General features: G+C 46.3%; 1 protein-coding gene across 2 annotated transcripts in view; it reads right to left on the reverse strand.

Annotated features, from left to right (window-relative positions):
- The window catches only part of ADIPOR2 (adiponectin receptor 2), a 36,277-nt gene extending 20,283 nt beyond the window's left edge, over positions 1–15,994 (reverse strand). The window contains exons 1-2 of one of the 2 annotated variants that reach the window (XM_018576456.1): positions 15,918–15,994; positions 13,609–13,847 (exon numbers count right to left, since the gene is read on the reverse strand). In XM_018576456.1, the coding sequence (XP_018431958.1) occupies positions 13,609–13,847; positions 15,918–15,942 (264 nt within the window). In that variant the 5' untranslated portion in view covers positions 15,943–15,994. Of the gene's footprint in view, positions 1–13,608; positions 13,848–13,959; positions 14,023–15,917 lie in introns of those variants that run through there. The other variant, XM_018576457.1, reaches the window with a different exon arrangement.
- Between the last annotated feature and the right edge of the window lie 963 nt (positions 15,995–16,957).

The raw sequence follows: 16,957 nt of genomic DNA on the forward strand, positions 1-16,957 counted from the left end.
GAGGTGCCACCCCGACCATGCCGCCAGCGCGAGTTGTCCTTGAAGTAGCAGGAGATCTATTAATCATTAATATCTGTTCCTGGATATAGGCCGGACTCTGGAGGGACTGCGAGGACAAACAGCAACACGGCACAAGTACTATACAAGGAAGACATTGGTCCCACATGAACATCTTGCATTAGGGGTGCAGCATTCCTAATGAGCAACTCCGATATCCAAATTCTGCTTTTTATGCAGATTACGGTCCTAACTCAGCATTGTGCTACGTTTTCCAGTGATGGGACCCATCAAATGTATGAGAAATCTCGAGGCACCCTAGTCTAAATGTTAAAATATGATGTGTGGTCCCTCCAAAATCCATAGATAAAGGTCTGGTGTGGATTTTAAAGGAGCACCCTCCTTTCACATCAGGAGCACCCCCTCTCACGCTAGGAGCACCCCCTCTCACGCTAGGAGCATCCCTTCACATCAGACTGCTCAGTCCCCTCTCCACATGCGAGTCCTACCATCAAACCAGCAGCATGGCCCAGTATCCCACCCTTCCTGGATTGGCATCATACTTTCCTATCAAGCTGGCAGCTTGGTTGAGAAAGGCTGTCCTAACTAAATCCCTATGGATTTTTCTGAAATAATAAATCTGACCCTGAGAAAGTAAAGCCATTGTGGTTCCCGGGTTCCAGCACCCTCTACAGTTCTGAAACACCAAAAATTGGATAGGCACAGAACAATGTGAAAAGAGGCTGTAGTCCTACCAAGATGCGTTGGGAAAAGCTTGATGGCGATCTCCAGACATGACCCAAATGAACACCAACCCTCCTTCACTCTCCCACATGTCACGGCATCATTTTTATTTCTGTCACCTTGCTCCTGTAGCAAGAAACCACTTTTATTACTCTGACATCACCAGGCTTGTAAAATTCTCGCACAGGAAGCTGGTGGAAACTCAGTCCCTATTGATGTAGGGACACCCCCAGAAGTGGCACAAACCACCCAGAAGCACTGTAAAAGGCCTGCTAAGCCCAGCTGTGATGGGTTCTATTAAAAGGAAACTAAAAAGGTGAACTCTGGATTTTCATAACTCCGAAGCGTTCAGCTTTATCCTTCTGCTGGGACTTTCTGGCCTGGAGCTGCTTTTGAAAAATGTGTGAAGGGCAGAAGTGTAGCACAGAGAGGACTCTGAATGATGTACAATGCTGTGAAGATTGGCTGGATCCTATAAGAGGTCATTCTTATTACACGCGATATTTAAGACACAAATCATTTTTTAATTATAAGACAAAAACAGAGATGCCAACGGCCACCTGAGGCAGAAAACCAGAACGTTTCCAATTCCTGCCCAGAATTAGCAGATGTGGCTGCAGACATATCATTAAGATTCAAGCATATCCATCATGAGGGCGGCCTGTTCTGGCCAGCTTCTGAAAATACTAGTTACCCGGCTTTAATACTTGAGGGCCACAGACGTCAAACAAACGTGCAAAAAAATACTTGTTCCTGGGTTGGGAAGTAATGACACCAAAGCTTCAGAGCTTGTTCACACCAATGCGGTGCGTTAACGGAATGGCTGCGTACAATTCATGCACGCTACCGCATGATATAATGGTAAACTTTCCCCTATGGCCCCTTGTGGGAGGTGCGGTGCATTGCCATTCAATTGCGGTACTGGCCGTCGCGGCTTGGTCGAACGCATTGCAGGCCGGAGGAGCCTTTGGGGTACCATTCAAATAAATGGCAACGCACTGCACCTCTCGCGCTGCAGGTGCATTGCACAGTAGCCCCACGAGGGGCCTTGGGGGAAAGTTTACCATAATGTCACTTCATGACAACAGCCCAAGGGGGACCAAACCATAACTTGGACTTTGAGCCCATGATGATATGACAGGTCTGCTTTAATATCACCGATTTTAAAGATTTTTTCAATCTTGCCACCAGTTTAACAAGATGGAGGCGGATCGCCTTGTGACACGCCAAATCAAGTTTAGAGGAAATGTACAAAAAACGACCAGAGTGTTCCGGGAAAGCAATTCTAGAAAGCGAAGGTAGAGAATTCTAGAGATGCGACTACGCTTGGCTTGTAGGAGGATCCATACGGCTTCAATGTGTCGTGTACAAATCATCGAGGAGCTGGCAGTGCTTGGAAGAAATATTTCGTCATCTACATACAACAGCTCGAAGTTATCATAGTCACATCAGTACAAAGCTGCATCATCCGCGCAGAACTACAAGCGCCCCATGACCATGTCACAACGACCTTGAAAAAGAAAACGCTACTTTAAAAACCATTTTTTCCAGTAAATCCTCCCTTCTACTTTCACAGCACTTTACTAAAGGAGCGCCCTCCTCAATCTTGTATGGTCTTTCACAGGCCAGCACATATCTGCTTTGTTGCTGAATGTAACCAGAATTCAGACCCAGCGGTCACAAATGCCGAGAATGAGGAGTGGTCAGATAAGGAACCTTATCGTTTAATGTAGACCTGGGAAACATTTTTCACGTTACGCGCAGCACGCACGTCCATACCACTTTGGAGTTAATTTATAAAGGTTTGATGCCGTTCGCATGGCACTACCGCCCCCAGATGGCGCCACCGAGTGTAGGGAATTTCTATACTCGTCATAAATTAACCCCTATGGTCTTACCTCGCACAGCGATCACATTACTCCCTCTGGCAATGCCGTCATCTGATTTTCTGTCCAGAAAAATGAAGCCATCCATTCTCAGGCATCATCTACTTCCTGGACCCAGATGTCAAAATGAGGTCAATCCCGGTTCTTGTGCAGTTCCTAAGCCCTGGTGCACACCTAGGAGTTTTTGAGCAGTTGGAAAAGCGCTTTTAAAAAGGACGACTATGAGGTGAGTGCTTTTCACTCACCTCATAGTTCTAGCCGACCTGTGACAATGAGACGGTCACAGGTCGGCTCAGTAGATCGGTAGGTGAGCGAACACATACCGGCGTTCGCTCACCTCTCGATCCTGTCACGGCTCTCTGCCGTGACAGGGGAGGGGCTGGATTCCCCCCTGCGGTCCATCAGCGCTGACTGGCGGAACGGACGGGGCGGGTACAGCTGGCTCTGCCTCTAGATAGGCAGAGCCAGCTGTCAGTCACGCAGCTGGGCGGATCCCGGCACAATTGTTGTTGTGATCCGCTTCAGCGTCTCAGTATACTGCGGTCTCGAGCTGCTGCTCGCGGTATACTGCGGCATCTCAGTATACTGAGCCTAGGGTGACGGGAGGACGCTAGTTTGTGTTCTCCCGTTACCCTAAGGAGAACTATGGTGAAAAGCCTTAACCCCATAGTTCTCCTTTAACTGCCCAACACAAGAAATCCCATGAATTTCAATGGCCCTGGTTCACACCTGTGCAGAAAGACGCCAGCAGAAAACCAGCGAAAAGATACAGCAGCTTCTTAGGGCAGTTAAAAGCGCTTTTCTTCACCATAAACTTCATTGGAAATGCCCAAAAACACGCAACAGAAGCATGTTGCACATTTTCGTGAATGTTTTTGCGCGTCTATACAATGTTTTCTATATAATGTTTTTGCGCGTTCTTACATTGCAAACAATCGTTTATGAGCTGCCAATCAAAATGCAGCATCTTTGTGTACACATACAAAAGTGCACAATGCGCATAAACCGCATGCTGTTAATGCGCATAGAAACGCGCAAAAATGGTGCAGCCTGGGTGTGAACCCGGCCCGTGTTCACAAATGTCTGATACAGATCAGCCCCTGCTGCAGCCTCTCACCTTAATACAAAGTTGCAATGTACAGTCTGCTCACGGGGTGGAGAGGAGACTAAGAAACTGCTTCCTCCGGCCTGCAGCAGAATGGTCTCAGTCTATGCAAAACACATGTAAACCCTTTAAAACAGGCAGCTACGTTTTTTATTGTGTTGCCATCTATTGAGCTACATAGAAAACTAGCCGACAGACAACACAAAGAAATCTGGAATTAAACCTGAACCATGACATCTCCGAGCAGATGTAGGCCGACGCGTTGCCCCGTCTGGCTATAGAAGCTGTGAATGTGGGTCATGAAACCGGCCACAGAACATCACTTCACAGACAAGCGGAGCACATGGTGTGCGTCCAAGGAAGAAGATTTAGTATCGGCTCACTATTTGCCTGGCTGGGTCAGAAGGAACTGTGAGATTGTCCAGTCAGCAACAGTAACCGCAGCCAGCTCGTCTGTTGACAACAGAACAATGGCCTGAAAGGACCACAGGACACGCGGTGCTATGTAGGCAGATACGAAACTAGGAGAGGATCCCTACATGGAGGACAGGGCACCAAAAATGTCATATATTGCCTTAGATGTAGAGGCTGTATTAAAGAACAACTCCGGGCAATGTTTTCCTTGACTCTTGCAGTGGCGCTACCCTGGCATTGCAAAGGGTTAACTGATAAATTTTGGTCTAAGTGCTACAATGAAACAAGTTACACTCACCTGATCCTCGGAGTCAGCTGGCTCTTTATCCGGTCTTTCCTGCATCTCTCCCCCTCCGCTCCAGTGGTTTAAGGATCATGGAGTCATCACGGCCAAAACACACAGGGGGGAATTTATCAAAACTGGAGCAGAGAGCATTTGGAGCAGTTGCCCATGATAACCAATCAGCTTCTCTTTTCAGTTTGTTCAGTTAGGATTTGAAAATGAAAGAAAGAAGCTGATTGGTTGCCATGCACAGCAGCTCCAAATTCGATAAATCCCCCTCGGTGTATAGGACGGGAGGACGCCAAGAGACATACCACCACTGCAGAAGAGGAGGAGACTGGATGAAGGGAGCGCAGTCGCAGCCGGCCAGCTCTGAGGGTTAGGTGGGTATAACTTAGTTTTGTACAGGAGAATTATGAGGCGAGTGCTTTTCACTCACCTCATAGGTTTTAGCCGACTTGTGACAATGAGACTGTCACAGGTCGGCTCAGTAGATCGGGAGGTGAGCGAACACATACCGGCGTTTACTCACCTCTCGATCCTGTCACGGCTCTCTGCCGTGACAGGGGAGCGGCAATGTGTAACATTTTGGTTTCTTGGTTTAGATACGCCATGTGTATAGTCTTCATTTCCTTGTTGGTGATTTTGTTTGCTCAGAGTGGCCTTTGTATGGAGAGTAAACGATCAGTATTATTGCCCGCAATATTCTGACATTTATTGCCCAACCATTATCAGAGGCCCGTGCGCCAGGCAGCGACAGCCATGGATTCTAATCCCTTAACGATTCAAGTTTAATAAGCCATAAAAGATAAGTGGTTGCGTGTGGGCTTCAGCAGTCACCGGACACAGATTATGTCATTCCCACACCCTGAATCTTGTGACTTCGGGCGGGATGAGGAATTGGCCAGGACTGGCGATGTCTTGTACCAGTTGGGGGCTGCGAATACTGAATACAACAATGCAAATATTGTCACAAGGCAATGGCAGCGGTTCCAGGACTTGTCCCCAAATCTCTGAATCCAGAAGGACAGGACCCACTGTTCAACACGAACCGTGCCGATGTGGACTCTGGAGATATCTTTCCACAGAAGGAAGGAAATTGGGCAGGATGCCATGGCGAGGTCAGGACAGACAAACAGCCTCTGTGCTGGTGGTAAACATGGTTGTTTATCCGCAGGGCTGGGCACTGCCAGGCCGAGTGATATTCACATATTCTTTAAAGCAGAACATGTGCAGAATGAGACCAGCCCTGAAGATCCGAAAATTATAGAAAAAGATTGTCTTTTAAAGTGCATCTAAAGCCAGAACTGTATTGTTTACATTTTAGATGTTATGTGGAAGGGTTTTCATTGCCGTCTGTGTCCCTGTTGGGGAGATCACACTCTTCATATGTTCTGAATATTCTTGTTCCCGGGACCATTCCCCCTCATCAACATGCTAATGAAACTTTTAAATGAAATGTTCTGTTTTTTCTGTTACATACTCTATTTTAGACCCAGTGACATCATTGGGTCTCTGTGATTCTCAATGCAATGCAGGCAGATCACAGCTGGTGGGAGGGGCCGAAAAAGTGCTATACAAGGAATTATGCAGATCAAAAACACCTTCATGGGCAGATGTCAGTCTGGAGGAGCAGGTATTCATAGACTATTTGCATGAAGACCGCCCGAGGGAATGCCCACAGTAATGCTGAACCTCCATGACTGAAAGGAATACATGTCAATGAAAGGGGCGGGCCAGGGACATTCAGGCTGGGGAGGAAAGTGCTAGATGATGCTTGATCTCCCCTCCAGCCAGGAAATGAGGAGGACTCTCTGACTTCTAATGCACATTATGAGAAGCTCACAGTGTGCAGTGAAATCAGAGTAATAGAGGAGAGTAGATTGAGGGTCGGTGCACACCTAAGCGACACCTCACTGCGCGGCAATCGTGCACAATTCCGCACTGATTGCCACGCGGTCAGGAGTCGCCAAGGTGTGAACCGATCACGCTGTGGGTGCCATTACTTTCTAATGGCACCCCAGTCGCGACGGGCGGATCGCAAGGTTTCCAGACGCGATTCCGCTGTGCTTCCCAACACTATCGCGACTAAAACAGCTGCGCGTTGTGTATCGCAAAAAAAAACAACAAGGTACATGTACCGTTTTCCTGCGATTGCCACGCGGATGTGTGGCAATCACTGCCTGCATTGTGCATCACCGCGCGATCCCGGAGGTCTGCACCAGGCCTAAAGGGAAGGCCGGAGTTCAGATTTAATATGGAAACAAATTTTCCAGATCTTAAAATAAATAAAATCATTTGTCCCCAGTCTGTTCTGACTCTGTAGCTGCATGGAGTGAGCTCTGGACACTGCGGCTGATGAGCTCATACTCCTTGAATGAATTCAGCATTACATTGTACTATTCATCTGGATACAAATGTAAAAGATTACAATGAAACAAATGGATCCCGGCTGAGCTATTGAGGCAGGAAAATTGTATGACACAGGCACCCGGCATAGATGGGGGGGGGGTTATATTGGCCAGTCACTGGTGGCCATATAAGATGAGGCAAAGAAGGGCACCTTGAGCTCTCATTGATGGCAGCACAGAGATGTGACCGTTCCACACGCAGCAGAGGTAGGAGTGTGGGGGAGTGGGGGAGTGGAGGTAAACACCGAAGTGTTCACAAGGACGGGGACGGACCTCTCCAATATCACATCCTTCCTCTGGAGATCTGGGGAAATATTACACTAATATGGCGCTGGCCTACGGTGTCCTCAGACGTTCAAGCATAGTGGCCAATATTGTGTAATGATTTCATGATGAACTTGTGCCCTGAAGCCATGCAGCTCCTTATGTTGCCTCCGAGGAGTGCGGCGGAACGCTGGAGTCCCATTGTGGAATATTTCCTCCATCTTTAATGTAGTTCTTCACAAATCACCTGAAAATCCAAATGATCACCAAGAATAAAATCATAAAACTTTACACATTCCAATACAACCGCATCTCCCCGGTCACATCCCCCAGGACTGTCCCAGCTATGGCCATCACAATGTCCCCAATCATCGCTACACCCCATTAGTTCCATCGCACATGCCTACGTCCCGACGCATGCCTGAACTTTGCACGCTCCCAAAATGCTTCTGTGCTCTTCTCTCGTACTTGAAACACGAAACTACCAGAGCTTTAGTTACCACAATCAGGTAAAGCTGGCTATACACGGATAGATTGTCATCCTACAGAGTTCACCGTCTACACTAAACAGCACTGATGGAGGAATCTCAAGCTGCAGCTACTGCGGCCATGCCGTGGTCACAGTACCTACCGTGGTCAGGGCTACCTACTGAACAAATGGCCACATTTTGCTCCGCGTATGGCAGAATTTGAGAACTGCCCTTGAGAACTTGATTTTAAAAAGGTGAAAGGCCCCAAAGTGGGCCCCAGAGTGGGCATGCCAGCCATAGTGGGCCCCAGAGCAGGTCTGTGAACCATAGTGGCTCCAGAGTGGTCACCTGAGCCAAGCTTAAGACTTGGGACAAGCCTGCACAATATAAGCGAAGGTAAATCTTACTCAGTTTTACAATTTCAATAGTAAACATTCTGCCTTAGAAGCAGCGAGGGCCCTTCTCTAATCCGCTTTTATTTTTACCAATTTCTGACTTCATGAGAAAAGGCCGGCACGTACAGCTCAGTGCTGCGTGCACGGCCGTATAGGGCCTCTCCCGGGAAGGACAGGTGCTGTGTGTGATTAGTACGCAGCCCCTGTCCTTCTCTATGGGAGTACGCGGCCGTACGCCACCCTACGCTCAGCCGCCCTGCACGTCCATGCGGGTGTCCGTACGTGTACGCTGACGGGATGGATCCCGTCTGTGTCAGAGCCAGGAAACAAACACCCGTACAGACCTGCACTTGGGGTGAGTGTACGGCGGCGCACCTGTCCTTCCCGGGAGCTGCCCGATACGGCCGAGCACGCAGCACGGAGCTGTACGTGCCGGCCTTTTCTCATGTGAATGAGGCCTAAAAGGGATTTTACTAGTAAGCTTCGATTGGATTATCAGAAACAACTCTAGTATGTGTTCCTATTACAATGCTGATGTTATAACAGGAGAGGATACGCTGGGACTTTACAACTCCTTTAAGTAGTGTCATCGACCCGACTGTGGAGGAGCTGTGTAAATCTCAGGACCGGATGGGCAGAAATGCAAATCTGTTGGCAGGCAAATCAGCTCCCTCATTAGGTACGTCATCTCTGCATTTGGCTGAAGGTTTGGAGTTCAGCTTTAAATACATTACATAAAACCCCCCAAATTTCTATATCTGCACCAAACACAAATCAAACCGCCGTTTTGCAGCAGTTAAAGGAGATGGATAACGATTGGTGTTATCATCCCCCCAGAGGGCCGGGTATAGAACCAGCACGCCGTTTTCTGCAGGAACGCCGCATTGCCTAATAGTCTATTTCAGGCTGAACGCGGAAAGGAATTGAAAATCAGATCTTTTGTGTGTGCAGATTGCAGCCTCGTTCCCTTCAGCGCTCCTCGGGCTACGCTCCTTCTGCACGACACATGGCATCTTTTGTCCGCTGTCGCCATGAATGCGCTTCCCCTAACACAACGCGTATCGCTCTTTCTCCATCAGCGGCTGGATTTTAGCCCTCGGGGCAAACTTTTTATTGCTCCCTTTTTACAAACAGCTTTGTCAGGAATACAGTTTGAAGACATCAAATGGTAGACAGCTGAGCACCACGGCTCAGTTTTCAGATGGTGCACGTTCTGGTAACTTGATGACCAGGGAAGAAAAAAACCCAACGGTGCAATCTACTGTAAACCTTCCACACCTGATACTCTTCCCCTGCACAACAGCTGAAATATAAAGAAAGGCTGGCAGTGGGAGTGTCCATACAAAAAAAAAAATAAAGAGGAGCAGAGAACATGAAGTGTACATCCATCGTTCACAGAGAACCGAGGCTCAACACAGTTCCATGTTTTATGCTCTGGAACTGTTTAAGCAGCACAATGGCATGTTTGGGGGGGGGGGCAATTAAAGAAATAACGGAATACAGGATAATTAAACTGAGCTTAAATCACCTAAATACATTTCAGGGGCATCAAATCAAAGTGCGTGCAAAGACTTGCAGTTCATTGTCTTTAAGCAGCCACAGCCCAAGTACAAAAGCCTGTCCCCTGCCAGCATGCTGCAGAGAAGGAACCTTGCTCTCTGCATGGAAGCAGTGGTCTCTCTGCAAATATCTGACATACCCCATACAAAGTCAGACCTATAGTGTTGTCATTAGCAAAGCTCAAACTCAGCAAAACGTGTGTCTGCAGAGAGACCACTGCTTCCACACAGAGAGCCAGGGTCCTTCTGTTCACCATGCTGACAGAGGTCAGGCTTTCCTACTCAAGCTGTGGCTGCTTTCTAAATAAGACAAACTGTCAGACATTAAACACCTTTTACTTTGATGCATCTGGAATGTATGTAACTGGGCTTTAAACATAATATAGGGGGTCCTCATCTCCCCAACTCTAGGGAGCTCATGTATAAACCTCCCACCTAGTGTAAAGCTGAGCGAAAGCCATTTGCACATTACCGCCACTAGATGGCACATGGGAGCAGAGAAAATTCCTATGCTGCTCGGCACCATCTAGTGGCGGTAATGCTGTGTGAATGACATTTGCCCAGTTTATACTGGGGGGGGGATTTATTCGTGAGAAGTGAAAGTAAATCAATAATGAGAGCGAGTGTACCCACAAGCTGCTGAATTCATGGAAGTCACAGACATCAGGAGCGAGCGACAAAAGATCACGACTAGTCTTTCCCATGTACACTCAGTGGATCATTAGCGGCTGAAGGATATGCATAGGTTACGCTCCATTGGTCACAAGTCTGGCATAACTCAGGATGTGAAACTTGCTGCAGAAATAACAGCAGGCTGATTTTTTATTACAGGTATTTACATAGCGCTGACAATTTTTACACAGTGCACAGTCACATCAGTCCCTGCCCTCAAGAAGCTTACAATCAAAGGTCCCTTTTGCAATATACATACGAGGGCCAATTTACCTTGCAGCATGTCTCTGGAGTGTGGGAGGAAACCCACACAGGCATGGGGAGCACATGCAGACAGAGCTGCAAGACAGAAGTGGTAACCACTAAGCCGCTGTGCTGCCCAGGTTCAGGAAATGGAAGTCTCCCTCAATATTCAAAGCAGGACGGGAGACGCTGTCAGAAGCAAGGACTGGTGGTGCAAAAAAGAAAAAACCAACACCAAGGCCTGTATACTTCTCACACATTCCAAATTCTATTTTTACTATAATTACCAGTTCATATACAGTATATTGCCTGAAGGAAACAGAAGATCATTCCAGTGACACCTCAACATCTGACCCGAGCGATCAAAACCAATTAACTGCTGTGACCCATCAAATCACAGGAAAGGGTTGAATACAATAAATTAACATTCACAGTGGGAAGTTATTGCTAGAATAGGATACAAGAACGTACACACATATAAACAACAACATTTGGGTTGGTCAGCTGTCACAGTTGCAAAGTTTTTAACAACTGTACTGGGTGTGATCATCGTAAACATTTACTGAGACTTCAATTAAAAAAGAGTCATCAAAGTAAAAAAAAAAAAAAAAAACAGAGCAAAGCTAACCTATTAAAAAAATCAAGTATAAATCAAATGAATAAAAGCTGATCACTTTGAGCACCCCCAGCAGTGTTATATGGTGATACAAATATGTAATGCGACACACACACACGGACACACACGCTGCTTATTTATTACTATTGACAAATTAAATAATCTTGTATTTTCCATTTACTGACCAACTGTCACTATAATTGGTTCTTGTAACTGCTGTAGCAGAAATCCTTCCAAACTATGCGCAGCGATCTACTACATTATGCTGATTGACAGCTGACCCGGGACTGCTCAGCTATGACATGTCAGAGGGATGAAGCAGCCACAGGCAGGACAAGGCACGCATCCCTCCCGGTAATATGATCAAGGGACAACAGGAGGTACAGTTTGTTCAGCACACAGAGAACATGCGACAGATAAGCATGACATAAATTCACACTCTGTATTCTGACCTGTCCCTGCTCTGTACTTTGTCCTACACGGAGGACTCAAAGTTTATATGAACATGAAAGCCATGATTACTTTCACAGAAACAAGATTCCCATCTCCAAAGCCTTGCAGTACCAGGACTGTAAATGCTGGCAACAACAACAACAGTACAGGAAAGTTACGTCAACGAGTAAAGGAAGCGTAAAGGAGTAATGAGCAGCAACTAGAAGTAACCAATCAAAAAGCAGCTTTCAAAAGTCTGACCAGACAAAAAGTGATGCATGGCCTGTTGGGCACACATGGCTCAGCTTATTCAAGTGAAACACTGATCACAAACATGGAAACTGCCACTGCTGTTTCTTTAGTTTGGGATAAACTAAAGGAGGGTTATAACCCCCATCAGCTTTGTTTGTCATCTGTGTCTCATTGGGGAGAATTCCCTTCACTTGTCCGACAGCCTCAACAGGAAGTAAAAGGAAATCCCTGGTGGTCAGTAGGGTCACCAGAACTAGTGTCCCCACTGGAAGATTTCTCATTTATTCCTGTTCTGGAAACACAAAAATTTGCAATTTTCATTTTCACTTTCATTCTCAGCAATAATGGTCACCAGAGAGACGGTGACTAAACCTACAGTCTGTGGTCACTTGTAAAGCCTTGCAAATAACCACCCAATGCTTCCATACTCCAGGCCTCTAAGACCACTGACAGCTTATCTTACAGAAGGTCCCCCAACTGTTAATCATCACAGCAGGAATGCCAATCATTTCACATGACCCATCCGTGGTCCGCTGAGGACTAGTTTGGGAAACAATGGGGCAGCTTACGATCATGTGATTACTCTGAAAATCAGGAAACGGTCATGTAATCACTGTGAAGGTCAGGAAACGGTCATGTAATCACTGTGGTCAGGAAACGATCATGTGATCACGGTGGTCAGGAAATGATCATGTGATCACGGTGGTCAGGAAATGATCATGTGATCACGGTGGTCAGGAAATGATCATGTGATCACGGTGGTCAGGAAACAGTCATGTGATCACGGTGGTCAGGAAACAGTCATGTGATCACTCTGGAAGTCAGGAAACGGTCATGTGAAAAAGTTCTGTCAACAAAACTTGTATCCAGATCTGCTTTCTCTTTCATTTCTCTTACACTGACAGGATAATAAACATGTGGGGATTTTTGAGGAGTTTTTACAGAAAAGGCCAACAAAAAACATCATTTACATTTAGCTTGGTTGTATGACTGAAATATTAGATTTTGCTGGCCCACTATTAACCTTTATAAGCACTAACAGCAGAGATTGTTGATTCAGGGGATATCCGATTGCCTTAGGCGCCTCTCATATGAGCGGTCCAATCGGGTCTGCCTGTCAGTTCAAGCGGACCCGATTGGATGCCCAATGATAGTCTGTGGGCAGCCAGGTGTAAATGGATGGGCATCTGTTTACCCCGGACTCTGGCCAGGTCTGGAAAAACAAATGGATCAGAGATCCGTTTTACCAGACCCAATAGTGCCAAATCGGACACATGTCCTTTTACATCCGACTCCCTATAAACCAACATAAGCCCACCACACGTGCTACAATCTGGTTGTAAAACCTCCCTTCAATCTACCAACAACCATGTAGTCCAAGGGTCTGCCTGATTGGAAACAAAATTGATTGGAAAGTATTAGGTAGGTCCTGATATTACAAAGATTTGGTAAATCTAAAATTGATTGTACAAAGATTGTATGGTCAGATTGTAAGGCATATGGTGATCCTATGATGAAGTAAAAACTGGACGGACATACTGCTCCGAACAGGAAGGGATCCGTGCATGATCAGCCCGTGTGAAAGGGGCCTTAAAGGATCATCACTGGAGTATATTGGGCCATATATAAGGGTTTGTTTTGCATTCCTGCGGATCACGTGTGGGTAACTGTGGGCATGGGGTTCTGTTAATGGAGGTTTTCTACTAGTAGAACTCAATGGCCTTGTGTCTTTTTTCAACCTGAATATGTAAAAAACTAAAATGTTTGTCTATCCTGGAAAAATAAATAAATCTGTTATCGAGTTCATCAAGGCAGAACAAAAAACAACGGCCACATACCAAACCCCGACTCCCAAAACTACTTACATTCTCCTGAGCAGAAGATGGAGGTGTGCCGGCCAGAAGGAGACACTTATCGTCATACTGGTCATGTTGTGAGTCCGTGCCCTCGGAGGTGACTGGCATGTGTCCTTTACGCAGCCTCAGGACAGGCTCCGGACCCGCAGTGCTCCCCTCCTTCTCTCGATCTTGTGTGCTCATGGGATGTGGGGGCCTCTCCGTATCAGATATTTTGCCGCTTGCACGGGCAGCACCACGGGGAAGGTCTGAAATTAAAACAGATTTCAGTTTGTTAGCCTGCAGCCAGAAGCGACAGAATGCCTGACACAAGCCAATGAAAACAAAATGCAACGCAACTTAAAAAGCAGAATGGATTACCCGGGCGCTGGTGACACGGGAACATTCTGGGGACACGCGGTACAGCTCAGGGAAAGAACGGAAACATGCATGACCCGGCTTAAATATACACCTGTGTGCTATAAAGGTTATTGATTATCCATTACTGGAGAGATCTGATAGGGTCAGCCTATCAGCACTCGGTGACACAAGGTGAGACCATAGTACCTGACAAATACTTTACTAAGCAGAATGTGAGATGAGTGGAAGTGATAAACCTCCAAATGCTGCAATAAAAGTCAAAGTGCTTCGTAAATTGATGAGGTGATGTTACAGCGTCTATCGGCAGATAGCTGGTCAGTACGATACGACTATCGCGTCTTATTCCGGCCACATTACAATCTTTAGCCACCTTAACCAGGTCACGTTCTCCTGTTTCTACTCTCTTTTAATTCAGCCCATTTATATATTTCGAGGATCACAGATGTAGAACACGTTTCAATATAGTGGTGTAAAGAAATGTTTCTGCCGGATTCAATGCAGGGTCCATTTGATGCAAAACGCATCAGCTCAAAAAAGCCAATAAAACTATTTTACTTGTTGCGTTTCTTACCGAAAGTCCTTTGTAATGGGGGGGTGCTCCCAGTGACTGCGGATGGCACCGCAAACATCAGCAGTATGTAGAAATGTCACCAGCACCCCAAATCCTGTTAGGATAGCAAAATGTTCATTTATTTGCAGTTCAATGTCAGAAAAACTTTTTCTGACAAGGAACTGCATGGAAAATAACAGTTGACACTCACCCGATCCTTAGAGCCAGCTCACTCTTAGGCCCCATTCACACTGAGCGATTCGCAAATCGCGATATCGCACAAATGCTTGCATTGAGCAAGCTAGAATCGCGGCAAAATCCGCTCCAAAAAAGGGTCCTGCTGTAGCGACACACGACAGCGACTGACAGAGCCCCATTGACATGCATTGGAGAGCGATATCGCGCGGTAAATAGCCGCGATATCGCGGGAATTACCGAGCGATAAATCGCTCAGTGTGAACGGGGCCTTAAGGTGCCCATACACTTCACAACCCTCGCAAGACTTTCGTCTTGCGAGGGTTGTAATGTACTTTTTAACCTCTTGCCGTCCGCCCGTAGTAAGAAAACGGACGGACGGCACTGCAGCATCTGCGGGTTGCCGTCTCCAGACGGCAATTTTTTTCTGCTCGCGCGCGCCCCCTAGCGGGCACGCACGGGCAGAAAAGACCCGCTAAATGCACACACCCGTTACCGAAAAATTGTAAGGGATGAGAATAAGAAAAAAAAAAGTACACTCGGGGAAGAAATGTCTGCAAAAGGAATAAAGCTTTTTCTTTAATATCTAAAACGCTTTTTACCCCAAAAAGGACACGAGAGTGGTCGTACCCGGCAATACCACCCTCTCCATACAACCCCGCGCTAATCCAGAAAAAGAAAACAATGAACGCTTACATACCACTTGAAAAGGCAGAATTTTAGCATCTGTGCAGCTTAGGAATCAGGTGACTAAGGACCCGGTAACAATATCCTTCTAAAGGATTGTCCCACATTCCCCAAACTGAACACTTTATCACGGTGTGTTATTTTATTTTTTATATAATAGTGTTGAAAAGCTAATCACAATCCACAATTAAAATGGCTTTTTAGCACCATCACAATTTGTGACGGGTACTTTAAGAAAACTAACCTTCCAGACAGAAAAAATAAATCAAATAACAAATAATCCACTTTACATACACAACTTTTTACTAGAATGTCAAAAAAAATGTAAGGAAAAAAAACCAAAAATAAAAAAATAAAAAAAACTTTGAAAGAAAAAGCTTTATTCCTTCTGCAGACATTTCCTGCCAAAGCCAAACAGCTAAACTCTTTTTCCCCACAGAAGAGACGAGAGTGGTCGTACCCGGCAAAAGCACCTTCTCAACCCACGAGCTAATCTACAAAAATAAACCAATAAGCGCTTACGTACCACTTGAAAGGCAGAATTTTAGCATCTGTGCAGCTTAGGAATCAGCTTGCCGCAGAAGAACGGTGGAGTAGGAACCCAGTAACAATATCCGTTAAAAGGAGAGCACAAAAAGTGCAGGAAGGCGTTCGCAGTCCCGGAGGAAAAATTGCTGCTGTTCCTCAAGAAAAAGTCTACAAATGATTTGGTTTATTGAAGAGTCAGCTGTGCGCTGGGAGAAGTCAGAAGCTGGCGTTCTGGGGAGTGCTCTCTTGTCTCTGCACACATCTGTTGGAGGGGAAACATTTAACAGGGCACGCTCTGTTTCAGATAACGCACAGCTAACCATCTGGGTCCTAACGGCCTCTCCTGCGCAGGCTCTGACCTCCGAGAAGATTCTGCCGAGCTGGCAGAAAAGGACATACCCAAACACGTCGCTCTGCCAGGGGGACCGGAATCACATGGCTTTCCTAATCAGCGGCTTAATATGCAAGAAAAGTCCAGGGCATTAACGAGGAAAAGGCGCTCAGGGCTGATTAACCAACTGGCAGAGCAGGGCCGGGCTTAGCAAGCGTGAGGGGGAGAGACAGCTACTTAAAAGTTGAAATGAAACTAAATGCTCAGCGAGAAGTTGGAATGAGAATCCGATACTATCAGAGTTCATTCAAAAATAAAAACAATAAAGATTCAAAAAGAACAATTCCAATTCCTTTACAACAGTCGGTAAAATATATGCTTTTCAATTTTCCTGCAGCCACTCTGATGATAAATTCTGATTCAATTTATGAAAAGTTAAAAATAAAAATGAAGGACATACACCAGCCATAACATTATGACTAGGGATGCACAGATAGCGGTATTTCGGTATAGGAGTACTGATATTTTCATTCCAGTACTCACCGATACCGAATACCGATACCAGAAGTCCCATTCAGGAAGCCAGGAGGCGTGTAATGACTCGCCATCTGGCTTCCTGATTAGCCGGGCAGCGTGTAAAGACTCGCCATCCGCCTTCCCGATTAGCAGGGAAGCCGTCCCCATGCTTCTCGTCACTAGGTGACGAG

This window comes from Nanorana parkeri, unplaced genomic scaffold (assembly GCF_000935625.1).
Source record: "Nanorana parkeri isolate BGI_ZX_2015 unplaced genomic scaffold, ASM93562v1 scaffold67, whole genome shotgun sequence".
Classification (NCBI taxonomy): Eukaryota; Metazoa; Chordata; class Amphibia; order Anura; family Dicroglossidae; genus Nanorana; species Nanorana parkeri.